The sequence below is a fragment of the Acipenser ruthenus genome, chromosome 14 (assembly GCF_902713425.1).
Source record: "Acipenser ruthenus chromosome 14, fAciRut3.2 maternal haplotype, whole genome shotgun sequence".
NCBI lineage: Eukaryota > Metazoa > Chordata > Actinopteri > Acipenseriformes > Acipenseridae > Acipenser > Acipenser ruthenus.
In genome coordinates, this window is record NC_081202.1 from 14,554,389 (window position 1) to 14,578,644 (window position 24,256).

Here is a 24,256-nt window from a genome sequence, read left to right on the forward strand (position 1 = left end):
TGTCCTTTGTTATACAGCTTAGGGTATTTTGATATTGCAAGAATTAACTTTTCTTCCGCTATTGTTTCCTGAAAAGGACGCACAAGGGAAGCTGTTCCTCATTGGTCAGATCCCTAGCTGCCGCAAGACAAAATCGCAAAAATAGACACCAATCCTATTTGTTTTGCATTACTTCAATATCGCTTCTGTGTTTTGCCTCGTTATATCACAGGCAGTGTGAAAGGTTCATTGCGTGGTGGGTCATATTACACATTCACTTGGTGCATTGCGTTTGCTATGAATAGGCCTTTATACCAAAGAACTTCTTAAACTACCAGTGACACATCTCATCATATTAAGATAATAATGCTGAATTGTCTTGAAAGAAAAAAATGATATGGAAAACAAATGTATAATACTGGGTTGCAGTTTTGTGGGATTACTATTTTTTTAGCCTCAGTTTCCCATTCTTATCTGAAGAAATGATCTCAGTAGTCTCGAAAGCTAGTGTTTTTTATAAACATATTCAACTGATCCAATTAAAAAATGTTGTTGTACATCTTTGATATATTACCAGCACAAGAAGTGAAACCAAATGCCACAAAGCTCCTAAAATGACTGAATCTTTTGCAGGTCATTTAATATATATGTTAAATTGGATTATTTTTTTATTTTAAAAAATGTAAAGTCTAGAAATGGTTGACACTAATATATATATATATATATATATATATATATATATATATATATATATATATATATATATATATATATATAATTACTGTATCTCTATATTGGAGTAAAATAGAGAAATCACCCATGGAAAAAGGTTGTTTTTTAAAAATGTAGTACTAGAGATGCAAAACAATTACATCCCAAAAGTAGACAAGTCTAAATCTAAAACAAAATTGCCAAAATTGTGTAATAGATCAATTAAAAAAAATATTCAGAGAAAAAAGGCACTTTACAGAGCGTTTAAAAGGGACCAAGAACAAAGTACCCAGAAAGAGTACTTGGAACTGCAAACACAAGTCAAAAAGGAAGTTAGTAAGGCCAAGAGAGAGAGATAGAAATGAGCATTGCTAAGGGGGCTAAAACCAATTCCAAAAAGTTTTTCCAATATTATAACAGCAAGAGAACATTCAAAGAGGAGGTAAAATGTCTAAGAGATACAAATAGCAAAATCATAGATGAAGAGAAAAAAATAGCAAATATATTAAATTATTACTTTTCACAAGTTTTTACAAAGGAGGATACAGGCAACATGCCCCACATGTCGACCTGTTCCTATCCAGTTGTAAATAACTTAAGCATAACAGAGGCAGAAGTGTTAAAGGGACTAGGAGCTCTTAAAATAAACAAATCCTCTGGGCCGGATGAGATCCTCCCAATAGTACTCAAAGAAATGAAAGAAGTTATTTACAAACCGCTAACTAAGCTCATGCAACAGTCTCTTGACACAGGGGTTGTACCAACAGACTGGAGAATTGCAAATGTAATACCAATCCACAAAAAGGGAGACAAAACCGAACCAGGTAACTACAGACCAATAAGCCTGACTTCTATTATATGTAAACTTATGGAAACTATAATAAGATCCAAAATGGAAAATTACCTATATGGTAACAATATCCTGGGAGACAGTCAGCATGGTTTTAGGAAAGGGAGATGGTGTCTAACTAACCTGCTTGACTTTTTTGAGGATGCCATGTTGACAATGGATAACTGCAAAGTATATGACATGGTCTATTTAGATTTCCAGAAAGCTTTTTTCAAAGTCCTGCATAAAAGATTAATTCTCAAACTGAACGCAGTAGGGATTCAAGGAAATGCATGTACATTGATTAGGGAGTGGTTAACACTGTTGCAGCAGCAAAGGTCATTCAAAATGATCTAGACAGCATTCAGAACTGGGCAGACACATGGCAAATTACATTTAATAGAGAAAAGTGTAAGGTACTGCAAGCAGGCAATATATAAATTATAATGCATTATAAATATCATATGGGAGATGATGAAATTGAAGAAGGAATCTATGAAAAAGACCTAGAGTTTAAGTTGACTCAGAAATGTCTTCATCTAGACAATGTGGGGAAGCTATAAAAAAAAGGCCAAAAAGATGCTCGGATATATAGTGAAAAGTGTTGAATTTAAATCAAGGGAAGTAATGTTAAAACTTTGCATTAGTAGACCTCATCTAGGATATTGTGTTCAGTTCTGGTCACCTTGTTACAAAAAGGATATTGCTGCTCTAGAAAGAGTGCAAAGAAGAGCAACCAGAATTATTCCGGGTTTAAAAGGCATATCATATGCAGACAGGCTTAAATAGTTTAATCTATTCAGTCTTGAACAAAGACGACTACGCGGCGATCTGATTCAGAGCATTCAAAATTCTAAAAGGTATTGACAGTGTCGACCCAAGGGACTTTTTTGACTTGAAAAAAGAAACAAGGACCAGGGGTCACAAATGGAGATTAGACAAAGGGGCATTCAGAAGAGAAAATAGGAGGCACTTTTTTACACAGAAAATAGGGTCTGGAACCAACTCCCCTGTAATGTTGTTGAAGCTGACATCCTGGGATGCTTCAAGAAGCTGCTTGATGAGATTCTGGGATCAATAAGCTACTAACAACCAAACGAGCAAGATGGGCCGAATGGCCTCCTCTCGTTTGTAAACTTTATGTTCTTATATTAACTAACACTGTACTACTGTGGATAGAACAATTATATTTGGTTCTTAAATATACCACAAAGACCTGATAGAGGAGGATATGGGTTTAGGTACATGTAAATATATGTACAGAAGACCACTTTAGTTCTAGATCCTGGCAATGTGTTAATTCATAAACTAGAGTAAATCCTTACCCTATGTCCAGAAATTACTGAAAATGAGAGGTTTTCAAGGATAGTTCGGCCTCCTTCTGTGTACTTTGCTGTTAGGTTGCTGACAGTCATTTGGCCTGTAGACGGCCATTCCTGATCTGTGTGTGGGTTCTTAATAACCAGGCTTTCAGACATGCTGCTTTTCTGCTTGTCACAGATTTTAGGTGCTTCTTGAGGCAGGTCGATGAATTTGAATATCCTGCTCACGGAGCGCATCTGGAAAGAGATGATGCTGAGGTCATTCTAATAGCACCTTAACTTAATACTTAAACGGGTTTCATTGTTACTCTTAACAGAGAGATGATGCTGAGGTCATTCTAATAGCACCTTAACTTAATACTTAAACTGGTTTCATTGTTACTCTTAACAGAGAGAATGAATACAGAAAAGCAAATTCAACTCAACGCATGCACTTCGGTTCTCAGGGCTTGTTTGGTTACATCTCAAGCAATATTGGTTCAATTGTATTTTTATAGCTTTCACACTTAAGAAAACCTCCAAATAACACTGTAGAGCAACTAGCTTTAAATGCCATTTTAACTTTATGATGTGGGTTCTGTTCCAGTATTGATTATTATTATTTGAATCTAAATCTAATTTACTTGGTTAGGAGCTTGTTTTGAGCTTCACTGCGGATTCTAAGTGCCTGCATCAAACAACCTTCCTCATTCCATTTAAGTCACATGACAATAATGATATCCAGTAAAGCTCCATGCCGGGTAAAAGTAGATTTAGAGAAAAATTAGGATCATTCCATATTGGAGCAACAGAACACAGTCAGTTCCAAATTACATTGTAGAAGCTCTCACCTATGTTTTCATTTATTTTAATCTATTTTCTTGCCTCTTAGCACTACCAATATAATCACTGGGCCCCCTTTCTTCTGTTGAAAATATTTTGGTATTTTGCTTTTACTTCAATTTGAAATATGCAGAGATTTTAAAAGGTATATCTACTGGAGTAAAAGATCCTGGTGCCAAATCACTTTATGTGCTGTAGTTTCACTCTAATGGTCTATCTCCAATCAGTCCACAAGAACTGATTAGATACCAGGTACAAACAGGGTAATTTGTTTTGGTTTACAGCACTGCACTTGGAAAATCTTCATCTCAAAAAAATGAGACTGGTTATAACTTTGCTAATGCTATTAAGACATAAGAAATGTGATTTTAAAACCTTTCCATGAGACATCCCCCTTTAAACGTATTACTGTTTTGGCCTTACCAGACTGTCCATAGCAATGCTGGAGTTCACTGCCCACTGTAAGGTACTCATAATATTCATGGCTAATGTTATAATTATTCCAACTTTTCCTTCCCCACTACCTGTAGGTAAAACAGAAAACTTTATTGATATGTTTATTTAATGTCGTACTAAAAGACACAATTAAATGAATTATAGAAAGATTAAGACTAGAGTAATGAATATCTTAAAAGTATCAGTGCTGAAATAGTAAATCATAATAATTCAGACAGTAACCAATCAATCATTTTTTGATTAAAACAAAAAAACATTTGCATTAAAACCTTAAACCTGTTCGTTTGGCCAAGAAACTATAAAGTGTATTACCGTTTGTTCCAACAGAAACGAAGGCAACAACAATAAAGAAGATGACGAATATCATATCAATCCTCATCTGGAACCAGCGCAGTGTGGACAAGTAGAGGAACCAGTTAGCAGTATGAACGTTCAAGGCCTTGTGGAAAAGGGTTTCAAAATAAGCCTGTCTTCCAAAAGCCCGGATTGACCAGAGTCCCTTTAGAGATGTTATGAGATGGGAAAAAATTGGACTACGAGCTGCAAGGGAAAATAAATAGGGTTATTTATGCCACTAAAGGATTTAAATGCACCATGTGCTATGTATCTGCTGCCATTTTTGTTGAGCTGTCTTTCTTACCTTCAGATTCAAGTTGTTTCAGCTGCTGTGATGTACGGAGAAAGTAGGCCCGCAACATGACAAAAGCTACAATAACAGGGATGGCAGCCAGGAAGACGTAGGGCTCCATTACCGAGACCACAAGCATGGCTCCCAGTACAATCAGCACCAACTTAAAAAAGGAAAACAACAAACATAGTATCCTTCTTTTATAAATACATTGGTATAATTGGTCATATAAACATCAGTTGTTACTGGACATGTTCACTTTTTATTATAACAGGTTGACCAATTAATATCCACATTTTTAGTGCATCTGGAAGATTTGAGGTAATCCTGTCTTTTAGCTTACATTATGCCACTACATACAGTTCATTACATGCATTGCAAATGGTACCTCACCTCTTGCGATTGCCTACGCTGCCTATTAAGTGTCTTTTCATTACAATGTTTTAATGCTCATCAGCAGTATTATGTGTTTATTTTTCAATCATGTCTGAATTATGTGTACATATCCAAAATGAATAGGCTAAATGAGTATTTAAATACAAAGTTTTAAATGAGAGAAGCCTGCGGTCCTAAAATATTTTGGCCATTTTTCTCAGTGCCACAGTGGCTACGTGAGCAGTCTTTGAAATGTTTGAAACATATAATTTAACATAATCCAAACTTTAATGTGCTCTGCAGTTTGCTTGCATCAATACAAAAAAATGGGTTTGACTTCAGTCCTCATTTAAATGATCACAATTTCTGTTAAATTACTGTACTCGTCCGAATAATATTTTTTTTACTGCTGGTTTTGCGATAGTATCCTAGTTCTGCCCTTTTCCAAACCGGGTCAAAGTCTTAATTGAGGAAATATTGTTTTGTGTTGGTTTTTGTATTATTTATTTATTTATTTATTTATTTATTTATTTATTTAAGGCAGTAAAGAGTTCAAGTTTTTAACTGTAACTGTCTTTCAATCACCAAGTGGAAACAGGTGTAACTTATGACATCTGAACTACTAAGATCTGACAAGTAAATGCATTTAAAATCACATTTGGTTATGATAATAATGTCTGAAGTACTCATGCATATATTAAAATGTTTAGATGTCTACAGACTATGGAAAATCGCTCTTACACTAGAGGCCAGTCTAAATGTTTACAGTAAACGCATGAGTTACACTCGTCTAAACCTCTTAGTCACCTTTGAAAACGTACTTCATGTTTAGAAAAATTCTCTCTCTACTGGTAAAGTTTAATAAAACTGGCTTTAAAAGGTTTTGGACTCAACAAGTGCAGGTTCCTGAAATAAGTACAAACCCTCCTATGTTTACTGTTAGATGAATAACAAATGATAACAAATGACTACAAACCTGCACAACGTCGAATATAACAAGTGGCAGCATATCATCGATGACAGCAATATCTTTTGTGAACCTGTTTATAATTCGACCTAAACACATAAGAAAACAAAGAAATCAAACAAAAACAGCAATGAATTATGTGTCCAAAGAACAAAGATTTATATGTATTTTTAAAAATATATTAAAATTACTATGAGCAATAAATCTGAAATTAAGCTTTAAACTATATTTACATTTCTTACCCCTCCTTTCTACAATGAGTTTTACTATTCCTAAAAAAATATGTACAGACCATTTTCCAATTTAAACCCCACAAACATAAGTAGTATTGATCAACTTTTATTTCAATACAATTATTGCTCAAACTAAAATTAACTAACAAGTTGAAACACTTTAAATACAAACTTTGGATCACTAAATAACACAGGTATAGTTCATTGCTATAAATATTTAAAGACAAAAAACTTGCATACAACTTACAGTACTGTACTGTATATCGAGGATACCTGTATGTATTTGTGTAGGATCGGGATTAAATCCATATTTGCTGTGTGGACTTCACATTACATCACATCACATTAACTGAACAAGTCTTCGCACACTCAGATTATAAATGGTTTTGAACCACTAGGGAAAACACGACTTGTCTAAGGAAGTTGAAACAGTGTGTAAAACAGCAACCTATTAAACAGCATGCTGTTTTCTGGAAGGTACATGCCAGCTTATTATAGTACTTCACTGGGGTTGACTCTGAAAAACGCTTGTGTAATAAAGCAGATTAGTCTTCCAGTTTGCTACTAATAGCAAGAATACAAAAGTCAACAGAACTGAACATTCTTCTTTAACATGTTTGGCCATATCGAATTTGATGAATCAAAATTTAAAAAAAAAAAAAAAAAAGTATTTTCTTGTTTTTAATGCCTGTTCTATTGCCTTTTCTCGTAAACGTATGTTTCTGCATACGTCTGGACTCACCTGTCTTCATTGTATTTAAGACAGACATTTGAGCTCGTAAAACTGATTCAAGCATCTTCTTGTGCAGACTCTTCGAGACGGTTATCAGAGTGTGAACCAAAGGAAGCCCTCTAAAGAATCCGAGTGCCAGAAGGCTTTCAGCAGTTGCCACATAAATGTAAATGATATAGTAAGCGCTGGTATTGGTAACTATCACTGCTTGGTGTACTGGAGCAGATGCATTTCCAACACTTTCATTTTTCTTGATCCATCTAAAAGAAACAAACAAACAAAAAACTAAAACACATATTGAAAAAATTGCTTATCTGCCCTTCAAACCCCGAAAAACAAAGCTATGTGTTAAAATATAAAATTACCCTTATGATAATGTTCAAAAGTAGTTTAAAATAACAAGTTTATTTAGCCTATTTTTGGAATAAATAAAAAAATATATATATATAAGGACTATAGTAGATCATTAAACATAAACGGTACAAAGTATATGTAAATTAAATTAAATGCAATAATAAATTAGCAGCAGCAGGAGTATTCACACAGCCAGTGCTAGTACGTTATTCCAGTGGTTACCAGGGGATGCTGCTTGATTATTTCATTTTTGTAATGCTTTGTATATTAAAAGCTGAAAGTTCCTTCTTTCTGTGCCCATGTTGTGAGCTCAGTGGTTACTGGTTCAGCCCAGGATAGAGGTGGTGGGTATGGAATTCAGTAACAAAACCGTGATGTGCTGTGTTTGGAATGAATTGCAGGTTTCATTGGGGCTGTAGTATAATTGCATGGCTATAATTACAGCAAACATTTAGCAGTTTATTTGCATGGTTGAGGGTACATAAGGTTTGGGTTGCATTTGTAATGTTGCTGAGTAATAAATGAAGGGCTGTATGTGCTCAGATTGAAACAACCCTGAGTGTTGTAGAGAAATGAAATAATAATGTGGCACTGAGTAGAAGCAACCAATACATACATAATCCATTGCATGTTATTTTCTCTTCTCTAAATATACTGTACACCACTTTATAAAGCCTTAGTAAGCAATTATAAAGGAGTTAAAACACAGCATTACAATTGATGAAGTAATATATAAAATAAGTTAGTATGTCATCTATCAGGGACAAACCAAGATTTACCGGGCCACAGTTATCAAATGACTTACTCATTGACCACATATATTCCAAAAAAGGACCCTCCAACCTAAAAAAAGAAAGAAAGAAAGAAAGAAAGAAGGATTAAATAGTTTGTAAAGCTTTAGCCGATCAGCATACTGTTCACATGTCAGTCTGGCCAAACATGGAGGTATCATGATCAATTACATGGAGGTATCATGATCAATTATATATACAGACATGCTCAAATTTGTTGGTACCCCTCCACAAAAAACGAAGAATGCACAATTTTCTCTGAAATAACTTGAAACTGACAAAAGTAATTGGCATTCACCATTGTTTATTCCATATTTAATATTATTATTTATTATTATTATTTATTTCTTAGCAGACGCCCTTATCCAGGGCGACTTACAATTGTTACAAGATATCACATTATTTTTACATACAATTACCCATTTATACAGTTGGGTTTTTACTGGAGCAATCTAGGTAAAGTACCTTGCTCAAGGGTACAACAGCAGTGTCCCCTACCAGGGACTGAACCCATGACCTTCTAGTCAAGAGTCCAGAGCCCTAACCACTACTCCACACTGCTGCCCTGGAAATCAGACTTTGCTTTTGATTTTTTATTCAACATAATATTGTAAATAATAAAACAAATGAAAATGACATGGACAAAAATGATGGGACCGCTAACCTAATATTTTGTTGCACAACCTTTAGAGGCAATCACTGCAATCAAACATTTTCTGTAGCTCTCAATGAGACTTCTGCACCTGTTAACAGGTAGTTTGGCCCACTCTTCCTGAGCAAACTGCTCCAGCTGTCTCAGGTTTGATGGGTGCCTTCTCCAGACTGCAAGTTTCAGCTCTTTCAATAGATGTTCGATAGGATTTAGATCAGGACTCATAGAAGGCCACTTCAGAAAAGACCAGTGTTTTGTTCTTATCCATTCTTGGGTGCTTTTAGCTGTGTGTTTTGGGTCATTATCCCGTTGGAGGACCCATGACCTGCGACTGAGACAGAGCTTTCTGACACTGGGCAGTACGTTTCGCTCCAGAATGCCTTGATAATCTTGAGATTTCATTGTGCCCTGCACAGATTCAAGGCACCCAGTGCCAGGCGCAGCAAAGCAGCCCCAAAACATAACCGAGCCTCCTCCATGTTTCACTGTAGGTATGGTGTTCTTTTCTTAGAAAGCTTCATTTTTTCGTCTGTGAACATAGAGCTGATGTGACTTGCCAAAAAGCTCCAGTTTTGACTCATCTGTCCAAAGGACATTCTCCCAGAAGGATTGTGGCTTGTCAATATGCATTTTAGCAAATTCCAGTCTGGCTTTTTTATGTTTTTCTTTCAAAAGTGGAGTCCTCCTGGGTCTTCTTCCATGGAGCCCACTTTCGCTCAAAAAGCAACGGATGTTGCGATCAGAAACTGACGTACCTTCACCTTGGAGTTCAGCTTGTATCTCTTTGGCAGTTATCCTTGGTTCTTTTTCTACCATTCGCACTATCCTTCTGTTCACTCTGGGGTCGATTTTCCTCTTGCAGCCGCACCCAGGGAGGTTGGCTGCAGTTCCATGGACCTTAAACTTCTTAATAATATTTGCAACTGTTGTCACAGGAACATCAAGCTGCTTGGAGATGGTCTTGTAGCCTTTACCTTTACCATGCTTGTCTATTATTTTCTTTCTGATCTCCTCAGACAACTCTCTCCTTTGCTTTCTCTGGTCCATGTTCAGTGTGGTGCACACAATGATACCAAACAGCACAGTGACTACTTTTCTCCATTTAAATAGGCTGAATGACTGATTACAAGATTGGAGACATGTGTGATACTAATTAAAGAAACTAATTAGTTTGAAATATCACTATAATCCAATTATTTATTATCTTTTCTAAGGGGTACCAACAAATGTGTCCAGGCCATTTTAGAATATCTTATAAGAATAAGCAATAATTCATCTCTTTTCACAGCTGCTTTGCTTTATTCTATGACATACCAAAGGCATGCAAGTATACATGATAAAATAGCTTTTAATTTCATCACTTTTCAGGAGGAATGAAGCATTATTAGAAAATGTTTTTTTTAAAAGATGTACACAAAAAGTTTAAAAGATTAAAAAATCTTTTATTTTCAGGACGTTTCGGGCAAAAGCCCTTCTTCAGCTATTTAAAAAGAAAAGCAAACACAGTGCAGTAAACTTGTTGTTATTCAAGAATTGTAATTATACAAAAATTCTGTGGATGATGTCATGATTATTAGAATAGAATGTTCATTCCCAGTGGTTCCACGTTCCCAGTTTGAAGATAAACTCTCGTTCCTTTTGTTTCCGAGCAACATTTGTTCCATAGCACTGATTGATCACACAGACTGTGATGTCTTCAGCAGTGTGATCATCACTGTTGAAGTGATGGGCTACTGGAAATGCAGTGGTGTTAATGCGAATACTTCTTAAGGGTTCTACAAGCCGGTCTGCTAAATGCCTTTTAGTCTCGTCTTCGCTTCGTGACTTATAACTCACCCGGGGCGTGTGGATACTAGAGTGTATCCCACACCCTGTCATGCCTTATTGCTTTCACATATTTTTTATGTATTTGAGCTTGTTGTACAGTAGATAACATTTTCATGTTATCTACTGTAATATAGGAGGCTGTGTGGTCCAGTGGCTAAAGAAAAGGGCTTGTAACCAGGAGGTCCCCGGTTCAAATCCCACCTCAGCCACTGACTCATTGTGTGACCCTGAGCAAGTCACTTCACCTCCTTGTGCTCCGTCTTTCGGGTGAGACGTAGTTGTAAGTGACTCTGCAGCTGATGCATAGTTCACACACCCTAGTCTCTGTAAGTCGCCTTGGATAAAGACGTCTGCTAAATAAACAAATAATAATAATGTAAAACAGATCATCCTAGTTTCTGGTACTGTAAAATGCTACTGGAAATGTAGTGGTGTTGATATATGCCACTACATTTCCAGTAACCCGACATTTCACCAATGATAACCACATTGCTGAAGACATCACCATTTGTGGGATCGGTCAATACTATAGAACAAATACTGCACAGAAACAGCAAGGGAATGTGAGTTTATCTTCAAACTAGGAACTTTGGAACCTCTTGAAATGAACATTATATTCTGACATAATCATCACATCATTCATAGAATTCTTGAAAAATGATTTCCATTACATGAGAGTAGGTGTTAAAACTTCATGCTGATTTGAACTCGGCTCTCACCAAGATAAGCACCAACTAAGACGTAGCTTTACAGTAAACTAATGTGATCCATCTGTATCTCCATCCATTTGCGTTTTCTTCCATATGATGATATAGATATCCTTCTGCCTGGTGTTGATGACTGAAGTGTAATGCTGGCTCCAGGGATCAGCTTATTTTGCCTCCCTAGCGCATCAGCACACACAACGGCTGCGATGCTGGCTCCGGGGATCAACCACAGTGCGGTCTCCCCAGCGCATCAGCATGACAACCGTCTGGATTGAGCTAAGTAGGGTACATCTCTGGGGTCTTCAAGTGGGCACCTTCCATCCTCTGTGTTTTGTCGACTAGCCCACAACACCTCAAGTGGGCTCGACGGTGATTCTGGCGTCCCAGCATCACCACCCTCCGTCCCCCAAATAACAATAACAAGTTTACTGCACTGTGTTTACTTTTTTTCTACACAGCTAAAGGGCTTTTGTCTGAAACGTCATGAAATAAATGATTTTTAATCATTTAAACCTTTTGTGTACATCCCAAAAAATCCTTGGATGAACACTGTACCATGAAGTAGTATACAAGGGAGACCCAGTTTATTTTATTATTTCGAAGTAGGCTATGTATCTGGCAATTATCAATGGAGCTGTATTTAAGACATCAAGAGAGTTTGCTCCCTTACCTCAATTATAAATACAACTAGGATAAAGATAAGAACCAAAACAAGGTTTCTATTAGATGTGACGTATCGAAGGTAAGTGCTCCATGCGGTCCTTTCATTGCGGCCTTCGTGATCTTCAGTAAAACATTCCTAGAAATCGGAAAAGAAAAAGGAAAAAAAAACACCAAATGCGGGTCACCAGTTTGGTAATGAGGAAATGTAAATTGAACTAAATGAGAACATTTTCACATCAGAATCCTCTGTTGGCTGATACTTTGTTTACATTAGTTAAATATCTCGAGGAATGTGTTTAGATTCCCAAATACTGTACACTGCTCAAGAAAAAAAAAGTTGTACAACGGACAAAAACAGAATATGACTTGAGCTCTACAAACGTTAAGAGAACTTTTGTATGTTATTACAAGGTGTGCTGTATACTTGGGCTATAGTATTCTATATAGCACACTATACCATGGAGTAGTATGCAAGAGGCTGCATTATGCAAGAGATTGAACCCAAAGCAGCTCAGTCATGCACATTTCAGAAAAATATAAATACATGACGCACATATGCAGTGTTTAAATCTTATTTCCACCACAGCCATCAATGTGAATAAATATATTAACTTTACTGAAACCTTTATACCGCTGAAGTAGTACAGAAAAGATAACTCAAAACAGTAGACCAGTAAATGAATCTAATATACTAAAAAGTATAATATCACCATTTTATTTGTTTTTCATGATAATAATAAACAAATATGATTTAATTACTTATCCTAGGGTAGTCTATCTGTAAAGTTACTTTGTGCTGGAGTTAAAGAGTTGGCAATTTCTTCAAAAATGCAGATATTTAGTCTTCTTTATAAAATAGCATTTTAAAAAAGGCAAACATTCACTATTTTTTTTTAAAATTATTTTATGAAAAAACTAATGTTTATGAACACTCTTGTATTGACTTGTATTGCCTCATTAACCATGACATAATAAAAAGAAGGAAAAAATACCTTTAAGTCTTCTTCGTCGATGTCTTCGCTCAAATCAAAACTGCTGTCTTTAGATAAGCGTCTTGCATAAATGTCCAATTCTATAGCAACCGAGCTCTGCGGAGCAATGGACATTCTTTGCTGAAATGTAGAGTTTCGCCGAGCTTGGCGCCCTTGTTTCTGAGCGCCAGTCATAAAGGCCAACACTGACTGTCGCCTCTGTCCACGAATGGTGGGATCTGTGTTTAATAAGTTACTCCTTGGTATGCCCCCTTCTCCCGGCTCAGAGTCTGGGACGAAAGACAGCTTTCGTTCCCCGGCCTCACTCAAAGTGTCCTCTCCTACACTTGAGAACTTCCTGCCAGCAGTAAGAGGATTAACAATCAGAGATGTCTTCCTCTTTTCATTTAATTCTGCCCCTGGTTGTTTAAATGAGGGCCTCACAGGATCAGAGCAGAAGCCTGCTTCGCTATCGACTGAACAACGGCGAAGGGTTTCTGTCAGGATGGAGGTTCTTCTTTCTGCATTGAAATTGTCGTAAGCCTGCAAGCCCATGAGCAGCGAGCTGAAATCAGACTTCTGGCTTTGTAGCTCAGTGAAGGTACCATAGAAATAGCACTGGCCATTGTGCAGCAGCAAGATCTTGTCAGCCTTTTTTAGGTGCTCCAGCTTTGATGTGACCAGAATACGTGTTTTGCTGACCATCAGAGTGCAAATGCATCTGAAAACACAAAGAAAGTGGATGACGTGGCTTACTGTCAAGGTGTTACAATATTTATTAATTTAATAGTTGTTTCTGCATGTCTGAATAATGTATTTTACACATTAAGTTACCTGTTAACTGCACTACACATGTCATTACTGTGTAATTTAGTACTTGTGTGGTTATAGCTGAAAAGTATAGCCTATTTGATAAGTTGATGAAAAATATGAATATCTTGACCTGCTCTAAAGAATAAGAAAATGTGGTTAAGCATAGTAAAGTCACGGTAAAGCAGAGAGAGATTTAGTCAGGTATACTGGAAAACCATGGGACACTATGGTCATGGAAAAAGCAAGGTAGAACTTCAAAATGACTATGTAAATATATGATTGTAATATTTTGGGAGAAGGTGTAAAAAACTGGTGAAATGCACATGTAAATAGTTACAAAACCAAAAATACCTTTCAAATATGTCCTTCTCGGTCAGGATGTCCAGATGGCTAAAAGGTGAATCCAATAGATATAGATCAGCGTCTTTGTACACGGCTCTACAGACAGAAGAGAAATGGTGATGTTTGTTAATTACTGTCCGAGGCACTGCAGCTAACCTGTTTTTATCAAGCAAGCAATCTACATTAATTCTTTTTTTTCATGGAATGTAGTTTGAAGACATTGAGAAAGACTTCTAGTGGAAATTCCAAAGAAGTTTATATGTTTCTTTTAGTATTATTTGATAGTCCTCTTTTCCTTAGAAGAGGAGATGCTTTGGAGTAGACTCATGTTTAAAACAGTCTGGGCCATTAGGAAAATAATATTTTAGGTAGAGATGAAACGGCCATACACTGCTGTACCTGTCATTCAGAATGGTGTACAAGACAGCTAACTGTTCCTTTAGAAAATCACAGTGTGGATAAAACATATTCCTTCAATCATGAAAATCTTAAAAAAAAAAAAAAAAAAAAAAAAAAATGAAATAAGGAAAACAATTTAACCTGGCCAAGGAGATCCTGGCACGCTGTCCACCACTTAATGTGACCCCACCATCTCCAAGCACTGTGCCATCTTTCACTGGGAGCAGTGCAAAGTCCTGTAAAAATACAGGCCCACAAACAAAAATGAAACCTCACGTCACCATATAACGAACAGCGTACCATTTCCAAGCTGCTCATTTTTAAGGAAGTTAATTCCACCTTTTTATTGTTTAACCTCTTGTCTTTTATGCTCTCTGATATTTACATTCTGTTAAATATTTCCTTGCGGAATTGCTTAGTGTTTGATTTGACACAAAAATATAAATGCTCCTTTGTGTTAGTCCCTTTATCATGCATTTTTTACAGGCTCACATGTCAATTACCATGATGTTATTTATTTAATAGGGTAAAAGCAAACATCCCTTCAGTTGGCTCTTTGGTCCAGCATTAGTTAATTAATCAGCGGCTTACGCTTGATCACAATCACAATAATATCATTCTTGCCAACTTTTGTGATTTTCAATTGTAGCTTAGTGGCTCAGCAATAGTAATATTCTGGTCATAAAGCAGCTAATTACAATATTTCCATGGAATGTTTTTATTTGGAATTTTTCATGTACAATAGAACCTCAAAGTTAAATAAGACACACTATCATAGTTACATTCTCAGAATGTAACGTGAATTGAAAGGTAACTAAGGATGACTAATCACAAGCGCTATCAGCAACTAAGTTACTAATCTAGCTCACCTTCCTGTGAAGAAACAAACAAATACAAAGTGTACTCATTACTTAGTAATTAAATAAAAAACAGCCTTTCTAAAGAACTTAAGTTTCAGCATGTTTGCCATTGTAACATTCATATCTACAAATCTATCATGGTGCCCTGTGATGAAATCAATATCTTTATATTTATTGACGCATATAAGAAAAAGAAGAAAACTCCCCCTAAACCATTATGTGGCTTTTTAAGTTACTTCCAAGCAGCCCGTAGTGAAATCAAACTTGTTTCCACTATTTCTGAAAGAATTCATTTGTTTTTGCCAGGTTTGCTTCCTGAAGGTCACTATACATTTATTTTATTTTATATTCCATTAGATTTTTTTTTTAATTTCTTTGAGAATTAAGCAAATGCAAGTCTCTCTGGTCATTTCTTACCTAAGCCTATAGTGGGGGTTGAATCGCTAACTCATTAAGTTTTACTTTTACCTAATTAAAAGGAAAAGTTGACAAAATACGAAACCAACCAACCCCACAATAACTGCAGGAGCTCTGAAAACATAGAGTTTTAGCAATTAAAATCTGGTTTTCTATCAGTCAATGGCAAGGTTTATATATAGAATGAGAATTTCACATAATTTTGTCATGCCCTTTCATAGTGCTAAATTTCAGCTTACATTCCCATTTAGTATGAATAATTGGTTTACATATAGCTTAGAATTTAGAGTAAGAAGTTTCCTTCCAGCATGTCAATTTTCATGATGATATGCAAATAACAGGGGGGCTATGAAGATGAGTCTGGGGTCATGAAGGATTAGATGATCACTGTAATCCTGTAACACTCCACATTAAATGGGGGTTGACATGCAGGATTTTAGTGTGAAAAAAAAATGTATGTAAAAAAATGCCTGGCTGCTATGTTGTACTTGAGACAGCCAAAGCAAATGTAATACTGCATACAGAGCATGCAGATTACCAAGCAAGGTTTACTATACGGGCACCATACACTGGAACCAATATCAAACAATATGAACCATCAAGGGATTCTGCACAGTATGCATTTAAACTAGACATGGGCATGATGAGTGTGGCATGATACAGTCTTCAACAGGTTTCCACAGATTACTGTTGAATTGGAACAGCTCCAACAAGCCCTGTTTATTTATACTGTGTGACCAAACTGTACACATAAAAGGCACACACAACTCACTAAATTATTATTACTATTTTCAAATTACCTCTTCAAGTTGACAAGCCTTGACAACACTGGTATATCTGTATTCATCATAAGAGAGACCAAATATAATGTTCTCTTTAATGGTTCCGGGTATGATCCATGACATCTGAGGGGAGAAGGAGATGCGGCCGCTGTGCTTAATAATTCCCTCCGACGGCTCCAGTTCTCCCATGATCATCATCAGAAGAGAGCTCTGAAGATGAACAATTATGGGAAGGTATTATAGGCAAACTGAGGCTGTTTACTATGGACCACTCATCACACTACCTTTATTGACATTTGATAGTATTTAAGCTGAATATTTTCTATAGGTAAACCTGATTATTCAGCGTGTAAATGAAGACCATAGCATATAGACCGGCTGTAATAAATTATTATATAGTATCGCAAAGAAGTCGTTTTTTTTTTCAAATTATTCTTGATAGAAACTGAATAGTCTATTGTGTGGTTAATAAGTAGCAGGGAAATTAGCATGTATTGTAAAAAGAAAAAAAAATGTGTTATGCATTAAGTTATCTTACATATATTATTAAAGTTTATCATTAACTTTTAGTACAGTACTGGCTTTAAGATTAATTCTGGACAAAACGCCTATATCAATCACTCTGAACACAGCAGTATTACAGCATGCCCTTGGGAACTGAAGCAGTCAGCAACCAATTCAATGAGATGTGATAGGATTGTTTCTTACACATTTTATGCTTCCCAGGGAGCAGTGCACATAGCAACATCTTAGTACTAGAGTATGCAAGCACTGTATGTCCTGAGTAGTGGTGAAGTGGAATGCCATGACAGTGTTACACATGAAGCCAAAAGCAAAGCATATGCAAAAGTAAAATCACTGTACAGAGACTGTTCAACCAGTACCACCAAAACTTGTCAGCAGTAGAGTTAACTGAGGACTACCTTGCCTGAGCCTGTTGATCCGGCTACTGCCAACATTTTCCCCTTTTCCAAATGCAAGCTGATGTTTCTCAGGACAGGTGTTATGTACAGGGGGTAGTTGCTGAAGAACAGGCCGTCCTCTCCATTGGGAATGTCACTTTGTTGCTTTACTTTTTCAAACAGCTCTCCTATAGCCTGATCAACAGCAGAGAATAAGGATTACATTATTATAGTAAAGGATGGGAAGGGTACATCTATAAGGGTGTATTGAAATTGGGCAGTATTAAAGTGATGATAAAGGATAGCCTTGGTGGTTTTAACATGTCGGTATGTTTAATGAATATGGCAAAAGATGTGTGTGTGTGGAGGGGTCTTTTCTTTTGTTTATTATAATTAATTATCCAGAAATAATCTGTATTCTCTTGCGAAAGATTTCTGTGTACTGGATTTAATCCCCCTTTGAACTACTGGTAATTGAGACCTAAAGAAATCAACTACATTGTTAGGAAACAGTAAAGACCATTATAAGGTATATAGGGTCCCAAGAAGATATTTAATTGCTACACATACTAACCTCATCCCAAGATGCTGTTACATTCACCATTTCAACTTCTGTTGCTGAAAGATTGTAATCCAGTGCTTTATATTCATCTTTTTTAAGGAAGTCCTGAAAGATATTTTATAGAGAGGTTATAAATCATGCTTTTTACACTGAGTATCTTAACACCTTTCATGTTTAATCTTATCAGGCCTAATATTGTTATGCTTAAGTAATTGCCACAAGTGCTGTGTTTATCCTTTGGACCTATTAAAGGCACAACTGCTCACTGTATTCTATACAGATAGTATTTCTGTGCAAAACATAAATAGCAATGACTAGTAACCTTTCCCACAAACAAAGGGTTAAAAAGTAAGTGGTGGGGTTCTATAGTGTTACATGACCTCACTGTTTAAATAACATACCAGTAATTTTTCTTTTCATTGTTAGTATCCTGACAACTTTGTCCACTCATAACTTTAATTTTTTTTCAAAGCTCTTTAGAGGACAGATCTCAAACCCCACTGCACTAGAGCGTCCATTAAAAAAAAGAGTTTAGAAACAGACTTTAAAGTTATGTGTAAAAAGCTGTCAGGATGTTAACAATGAAAAGAAAAAATTACAGGTTCATTATTTAAACAGTTGTAGCAACACGTGGGGACATGTAACGTTACATACCGGGTATCAAAATGAACTTATCACTATTATAACACATTTATTTTCGAAAAAAATAAAGTATATAAATGATGGATATTGACAAAATGTTTTTTGTTTTTTTTTAATAACTCGATCATTTATCCTTGACTATGACACGCTTGAGTGACTATGACTGAAGCATATGCGCTTAATCACCTAATTAGTGAGACAGTTGATTGGACACTGGATATGGAGCGATTTCAGCTGTTGAATTGCAAGCTTGAATAAAAGCATTAAAGAAAACTGCAGAAAAAAAAAACAATATGCCACGTCTGTCAAGAGAGCAGCACCTTCATGCAATCGGCATGTTGGAGGCTGGACTAGGGCAGCGTACTGTGGCTCGCTGTCTTGGGTGCTCACAGCCAGCAATTTCAAACCTGGCGAGATGGTATAACCAGACACACTCTGTCAATGACAGGCCACGAACTGGGAGACCAAGAGTCACAACACCTGCCCAAAATCGACAGATCATTTTGCAGCATCTTTGTGATGTCAGTTGTTAAATCAACACAATAAAAAGTCACTGCATCTGCTCTAAAAATGAGTTTGTCATTTTTCGATCACATCTAGTGAATTCTATCCATATATAAGTGATACGTTTCTTTTGATGCTCAAATAAGTGAAGTTTCTTTTGATGCTCAGTATATTTTTTGGAATCCCACTACGTCTCTTTAATTGTAAATGCTCTTCAATAGTGATTTGCACCATTCTGAGGTAATGTACAGGGCCAGAATATCATCAAAACAATTATTTAAGTGGTAGGCAAAAATTGAAGACTGAGATATAAGCATTTTTTGGCAAGCTTTGTGATGTGGATTTGTCCAACATGCTAAAACATGCTTCATATTGGGTCATCCATTTTCTCAAACTTTAACCCCTAGCCACATAAAACAAAATTGATTTGCTAAAAGACAGACACACACACACACAACTGCATTAATTACTAGCCTTCTTTACAGTATATTAGAACATTCCATGATATACCTCAATCCTCTGGATAACTCTCAGGGAATCGTACCACATTTGCACAGACCCAGGAAACTGCCTGGTGATAGTCATTCGGAGGATCATGCAGTAGGACAAGGTGGTGAATATTTTGCGAAGGATTATTCCATGACTGAGAGCATAGGGCACCACAGACACAATGACTGCGAGGAAGGCAGAGAAGAAAAAGGCTGCACTGTTGAAGTATTTGAGGTAAGCAGTCTTTCTGGTGAGCTTCACCTCAGCCCTGTTACAAAGTAAAAACAAATACACTACATGTCATACTACTGCACTACCTTCATCTTTGTTACTTCCTGTAGTCAACATAGACTTGCGGTCATGTGGTTTGGAAACAAAAGGTATTATCTTCATGTTCTTAATAAAGGACTTAACTACTTTTGCCTCACAGGAATAGGAATCATAGAAATATTACTGAAGTTTATTTCTTGCGTTTGCCATTTGTTACTGCTCAGGTAATATAAAGGGTTACTGGTATAAAATTGCATTAATATAAAGAAAACTACTTTACCCTTGTGTTTTTTTTTTTTTTGTTTGTTTGTTTTTTTTTAAATTTAGTCGTCGCCAATTATTTTTACCCCGGTTTTTCACCCCAATTTAGCATGCCCAATTATTATCTGTATCCCCGGCTCACCGCTCGCAACCCCCCCGCCGACTCAGGAAATGGAGGCTGGAACACGCGTCCTCCGAAACGTGCTCCTTCCAAGCCGTCATTTTTCGCACTGCAGATCCACAGCAATGCCACCAGACCTATAGTGCCGGAGGACAACACAGATCTGGCGGCTCCGCTGCAGAGCCACAGGCGCCCTATCGGCCACAGGGGTCGCTGATGCGTGGTGAGCCGTGGATTCCCCTGCCGACCTAAGCCCTCCCTACCCGGGCAGCGCTCAGCCAATTGTGCGCCGCCCCCTAGGAACTCTCGGTCACGGTCAGCTGTGACATAGCCTGGATTCGAACCTGCGATCTCCAGGCTATAGGGCACATCCTGCGAGGAGCGCCTTTACTGGATGCGCCACTCGGGAGCCCCTCCTTTACCCTTGTGTTAACATTTAGTAAAGATATTCCTAAAAAAAAATGGCTATCAATAATACAGTGACACCTCCTTTTTCTTTAAATGCATTTGAAACAAATTTAAAGTTAACACCTGGGAGAAAATTTACTAAGACCAAAAAAGGTTACACACAGTTATTACACTTACTGTCTGCTGGCATCAATGATTTTTTCCATAGCCTCCTCCCAGCCATAAGCTTTTACTGAAAGGAGGTTTTCAATAACTTCTGATGTAATTACCAGCCTTTCATTGGTTTTTCCTGCCCTCTGAGTTCTTCAGAAAAGAATGAAAATAGTATGTTAACAAATTATGATATTAAGATAAAATCAAGTTTCTTAACAAACTGTCCCATTTGATTTATACTGTGGGTGCCTTACTAGTATGCTACCAACAAAGGTTTCACAGCAAATCTAAGGACACACAATAATTATTCCCCAATGTAGGGAAGTAGTGAAGGCACTTGTAAGGATTCATTGGACTGTACTGTATATATCTTGGGAACCGATTCTGAATTTGATAAACCTTGCACATGAATTTGTTTGCACAGCCTCTTGTGAATGCAAGTCCAAATAATCACAGGTATGTCAATTAAGGGATTGCCTAAATAGGAATGACAACAAATTCCTGTTTTGAATTATTTAAACATATGTTACCTGTAGTGCTCAATCCTTTGGGCAAGACAGGCTTGGATAATGGCAAGAAGTGTCAGAGCTGCCAGTCCAGAAAATGCAGAGGCCCCAATCAGCTCCCAGATAAATCCCATCAGCAGAATACACTGCAGTGGTGCAATCCAGACAAAGTGTACTAGTGCAAGACCCTTCAAATTGAACAACACAAAAACCATTAACTGCACACAGTAATATACTTCACATCAATAAAGCACTAGGGCCATACAACACTGATGTAACAAATAATGCAGAAACCATTAAGCAGAGCAAATATCAGTGAAGGGATCCAGGGTGTATGAGCACTTGTGTAATCTAAGTGATAATTACTTTGTGGCAATCGCAATGTGTATCAACATTCAGCATGTGAACTCGACTTTTGGAGAAGTACAAAGTTCAGCTTTCACTTCTCAGGCTCTATATTTTTCAAACCACTTGCAATATTTTTGGATGGTGGAGGTTGAACTACAACTGGAAATTTGTAGAGAAAGGTATTCTCTTAGATTATATTAACAATACATTGTTAATATAATCCAAGAGAACACACTCCTGTGCAGTAAAAAAAAGATTCAAACTGGATATCTGTAACAACTGGGAGTTTATGAGCATGTGTGCTCTCAGATTCAGAAACAGTGCTGTCAAATACAGACTCCTTACCCATAGGTGCATTACAATTGCACAAGAATCTCAATCCAACTAGGAAATAAACTACATCTATGTATCATGAGCATTTGCATTTTGCTGAATAGTCCTCAATACCTGAGGTAAACTTGCAACATTATTGGCAGGACAGCATGTGGGTATACAAAAAAACGTTCAACATGTAACCTGCTATTTGTTTTTTCAGCTGCAAAATTCTTACCATGATTTTATAAACATGATTATAGAGTGCTCAGGATCTTTCAGCCAATCAGAGCGCACGTTCTCCTTCTCTGGGTGCGTTACGTAACTGAGCGGCTCAGAGCTAGACGCTCACTCGGATCCCTAATGAAATCTGCTTTGAAGCGCTCCAAGCTGCTTGGGGGAGCAGAACTGTGCATGCCGTTAAATTGGTTCTTTCACTGAGCAGCTCTGAAAAACCCTGTTCATGCTGTATTCTCCATAACAGCATGATTGATGTCACCTGCTTTAAAAAAATCCTGATTTCTAACTGTACACTACTGATTAATTGGACCAATTAAGCTTCTAATAACCACAATTGGTCAAATTAAGTAATTGTGGGTACAGTTGGAACAAGAACCAGGAGGGATAGCAGCCCTCCAGGACCAGTAATGAATAGAAAATAAATCTAGCTGGATTTTAAACTTGTGTATTAATAATAAAGCAGGCCTATAATAGAGTTATAGGACATGAATGTTTGTGTAAAGGTTATATCGACAATCTCAGTGCTTTCACTTCTGCTATACACAGACGTTTGCCATCCTATAATATAAAATATAAAATAAACAACTTACCTCATCAAACTTGTTGAGATTGTTAGACATCAGGCTAATTAGCTGACCGGTGCTAATTGTATCTAGGACTCTACTGGACAGCTTTAGAGTCTGTAAGGACAAAAACTATAAGTCAGGTATTGTAGTTAATAGTTAAATATTTGTAAAGCATTAAAAGATTATATTTGTATTATGAGAAAGTTTGAAACGTGGGAAGAAGTCAGCTTTTTGCTATAAAAAAATGGTTCTTCAGCTTGTTGTGAATCTACCACCACTGCTGACCTAGGGTAATTACTGGTATTTCTGCAAGTAGCTTCAAATAAAAACTACATTTTTTTGATAATTACAATTATTCAGAGTGGTTCTTCCTCAAATATTGTATTTAAGTCTTTGCTTAGGTGCTTAAAAGGTGACACTTCAGTTCAAGTTGTCTGCCATAGACATATATAAATAGGTTAGATCAGCCAAATTTCCCAGGGAAGCATTACCTTTTTGTAAATTAAGCTAAACAAAGCTATTCTGATCTGCATTCCCAGATGATGAAGACCAAAGATGGCAGGATGCAATAGGAACATCCTTGCAATGAAAAGTAAGGAGAGGCCGAAGGCCAGGTAGAATCCCATCTGCCGTTCCTCTTCATGAGCTGGATCGTAAGAAGCTATTATTCTTCCCAGGAGCTGGGGCTGTACAGATTTTGATGCTTCCTATTAATGCAACAAACAAACAAACAGCAACACAGTTACACATCATGGTCCCTTTAGATGCTAGAACAGCACATAACCCTGTTCAAGTCATACTGTAGGTATACACACACACCCTGCCGTGACAAACATGTTTAAATAAATAAATAAAAAGAAAAAAAGGAACACCACAGCAAGAACTGTAGCTATTTTGTCAGCTTTTATTTCTGCACTGTGGGTTTATTATACTGTATATATCTAAATTCATATATATGTAAATTAATTCTACATTGGAACAATTTTTCAACTATTCCAGCATGACTTAATATACAAAGCAATAATAGGTGTTTAATCTGTGTAACATAATTTCACATGGCCCAAAAATTACTCAATTCCGAAAGTACCAGTAACTCATTATCAAAGCTCACCCCAAGGTATAGGAGGATTCCATAAAAGGCAAACTGCCAGAAAAAGCATCGCCGGATTGCTTTGAAGAGACTGGGGTTTTTCTTTGATGTTGCAAGCTCTCTGTCCCATTCTCTGCCAAAGACCAAAACAAGACCATTAAAACCTATGTAATAGTGTGTAAAGTGATTACATGACTTTCTGAAATTTTTAGATTCACTCACGTATAACCCAGGAGATTTGGCAAAGGT

At 36.8% G+C, this 24,256-nt stretch overlaps 1 protein-coding gene across 1 annotated transcript in view; it reads right to left on the bottom strand.

The window, feature by feature from the left end:
* Positions 1-24,256, bottom strand: part of LOC117419968 (cystic fibrosis transmembrane conductance regulator-like) — a 35,440-nt gene that overhangs the window by 8,014 nt on the left and 3,170 nt on the right. The window contains exons 3-22 of the mRNA XM_058985922.1: positions 24,029-24,140; positions 23,409-23,624; positions 22,942-23,031; positions 21,476-21,639; positions 20,970-21,095; positions 19,754-20,000; positions 18,110-18,202; positions 17,557-17,730; positions 16,652-16,843; positions 14,716-14,810; positions 14,185-14,271; positions 13,042-13,741; positions 12,057-12,185; positions 8,215-8,252; positions 7,065-7,315; positions 6,099-6,178; positions 4,760-4,910; positions 4,432-4,659; positions 4,087-4,187; positions 2,845-3,078 (exon numbers count right to left, since the gene is read on the bottom strand). Coding sequence (XP_058841905.1) covers positions 2,845-3,078; positions 4,087-4,187; positions 4,432-4,659; positions 4,760-4,910; positions 6,099-6,178; positions 7,065-7,315; positions 8,215-8,252; positions 12,057-12,185; positions 13,042-13,741; positions 14,185-14,271; positions 14,716-14,810; positions 16,652-16,843; positions 17,557-17,730; positions 18,110-18,202; positions 19,754-20,000; positions 20,970-21,095; positions 21,476-21,639; positions 22,942-23,031; positions 23,409-23,624; positions 24,029-24,140 — 3,508 coding nt within the window. The remainder of the gene's footprint in view (positions 1-2,844; positions 3,079-4,086; positions 4,188-4,431; positions 4,660-4,759; positions 4,911-6,098; positions 6,179-7,064; positions 7,316-8,214; positions 8,253-12,056; positions 12,186-13,041; positions 13,742-14,184; positions 14,272-14,715; positions 14,811-16,651; positions 16,844-17,556; positions 17,731-18,109; positions 18,203-19,753; positions 20,001-20,969; positions 21,096-21,475; positions 21,640-22,941; positions 23,032-23,408; positions 23,625-24,028; positions 24,141-24,256) is intronic.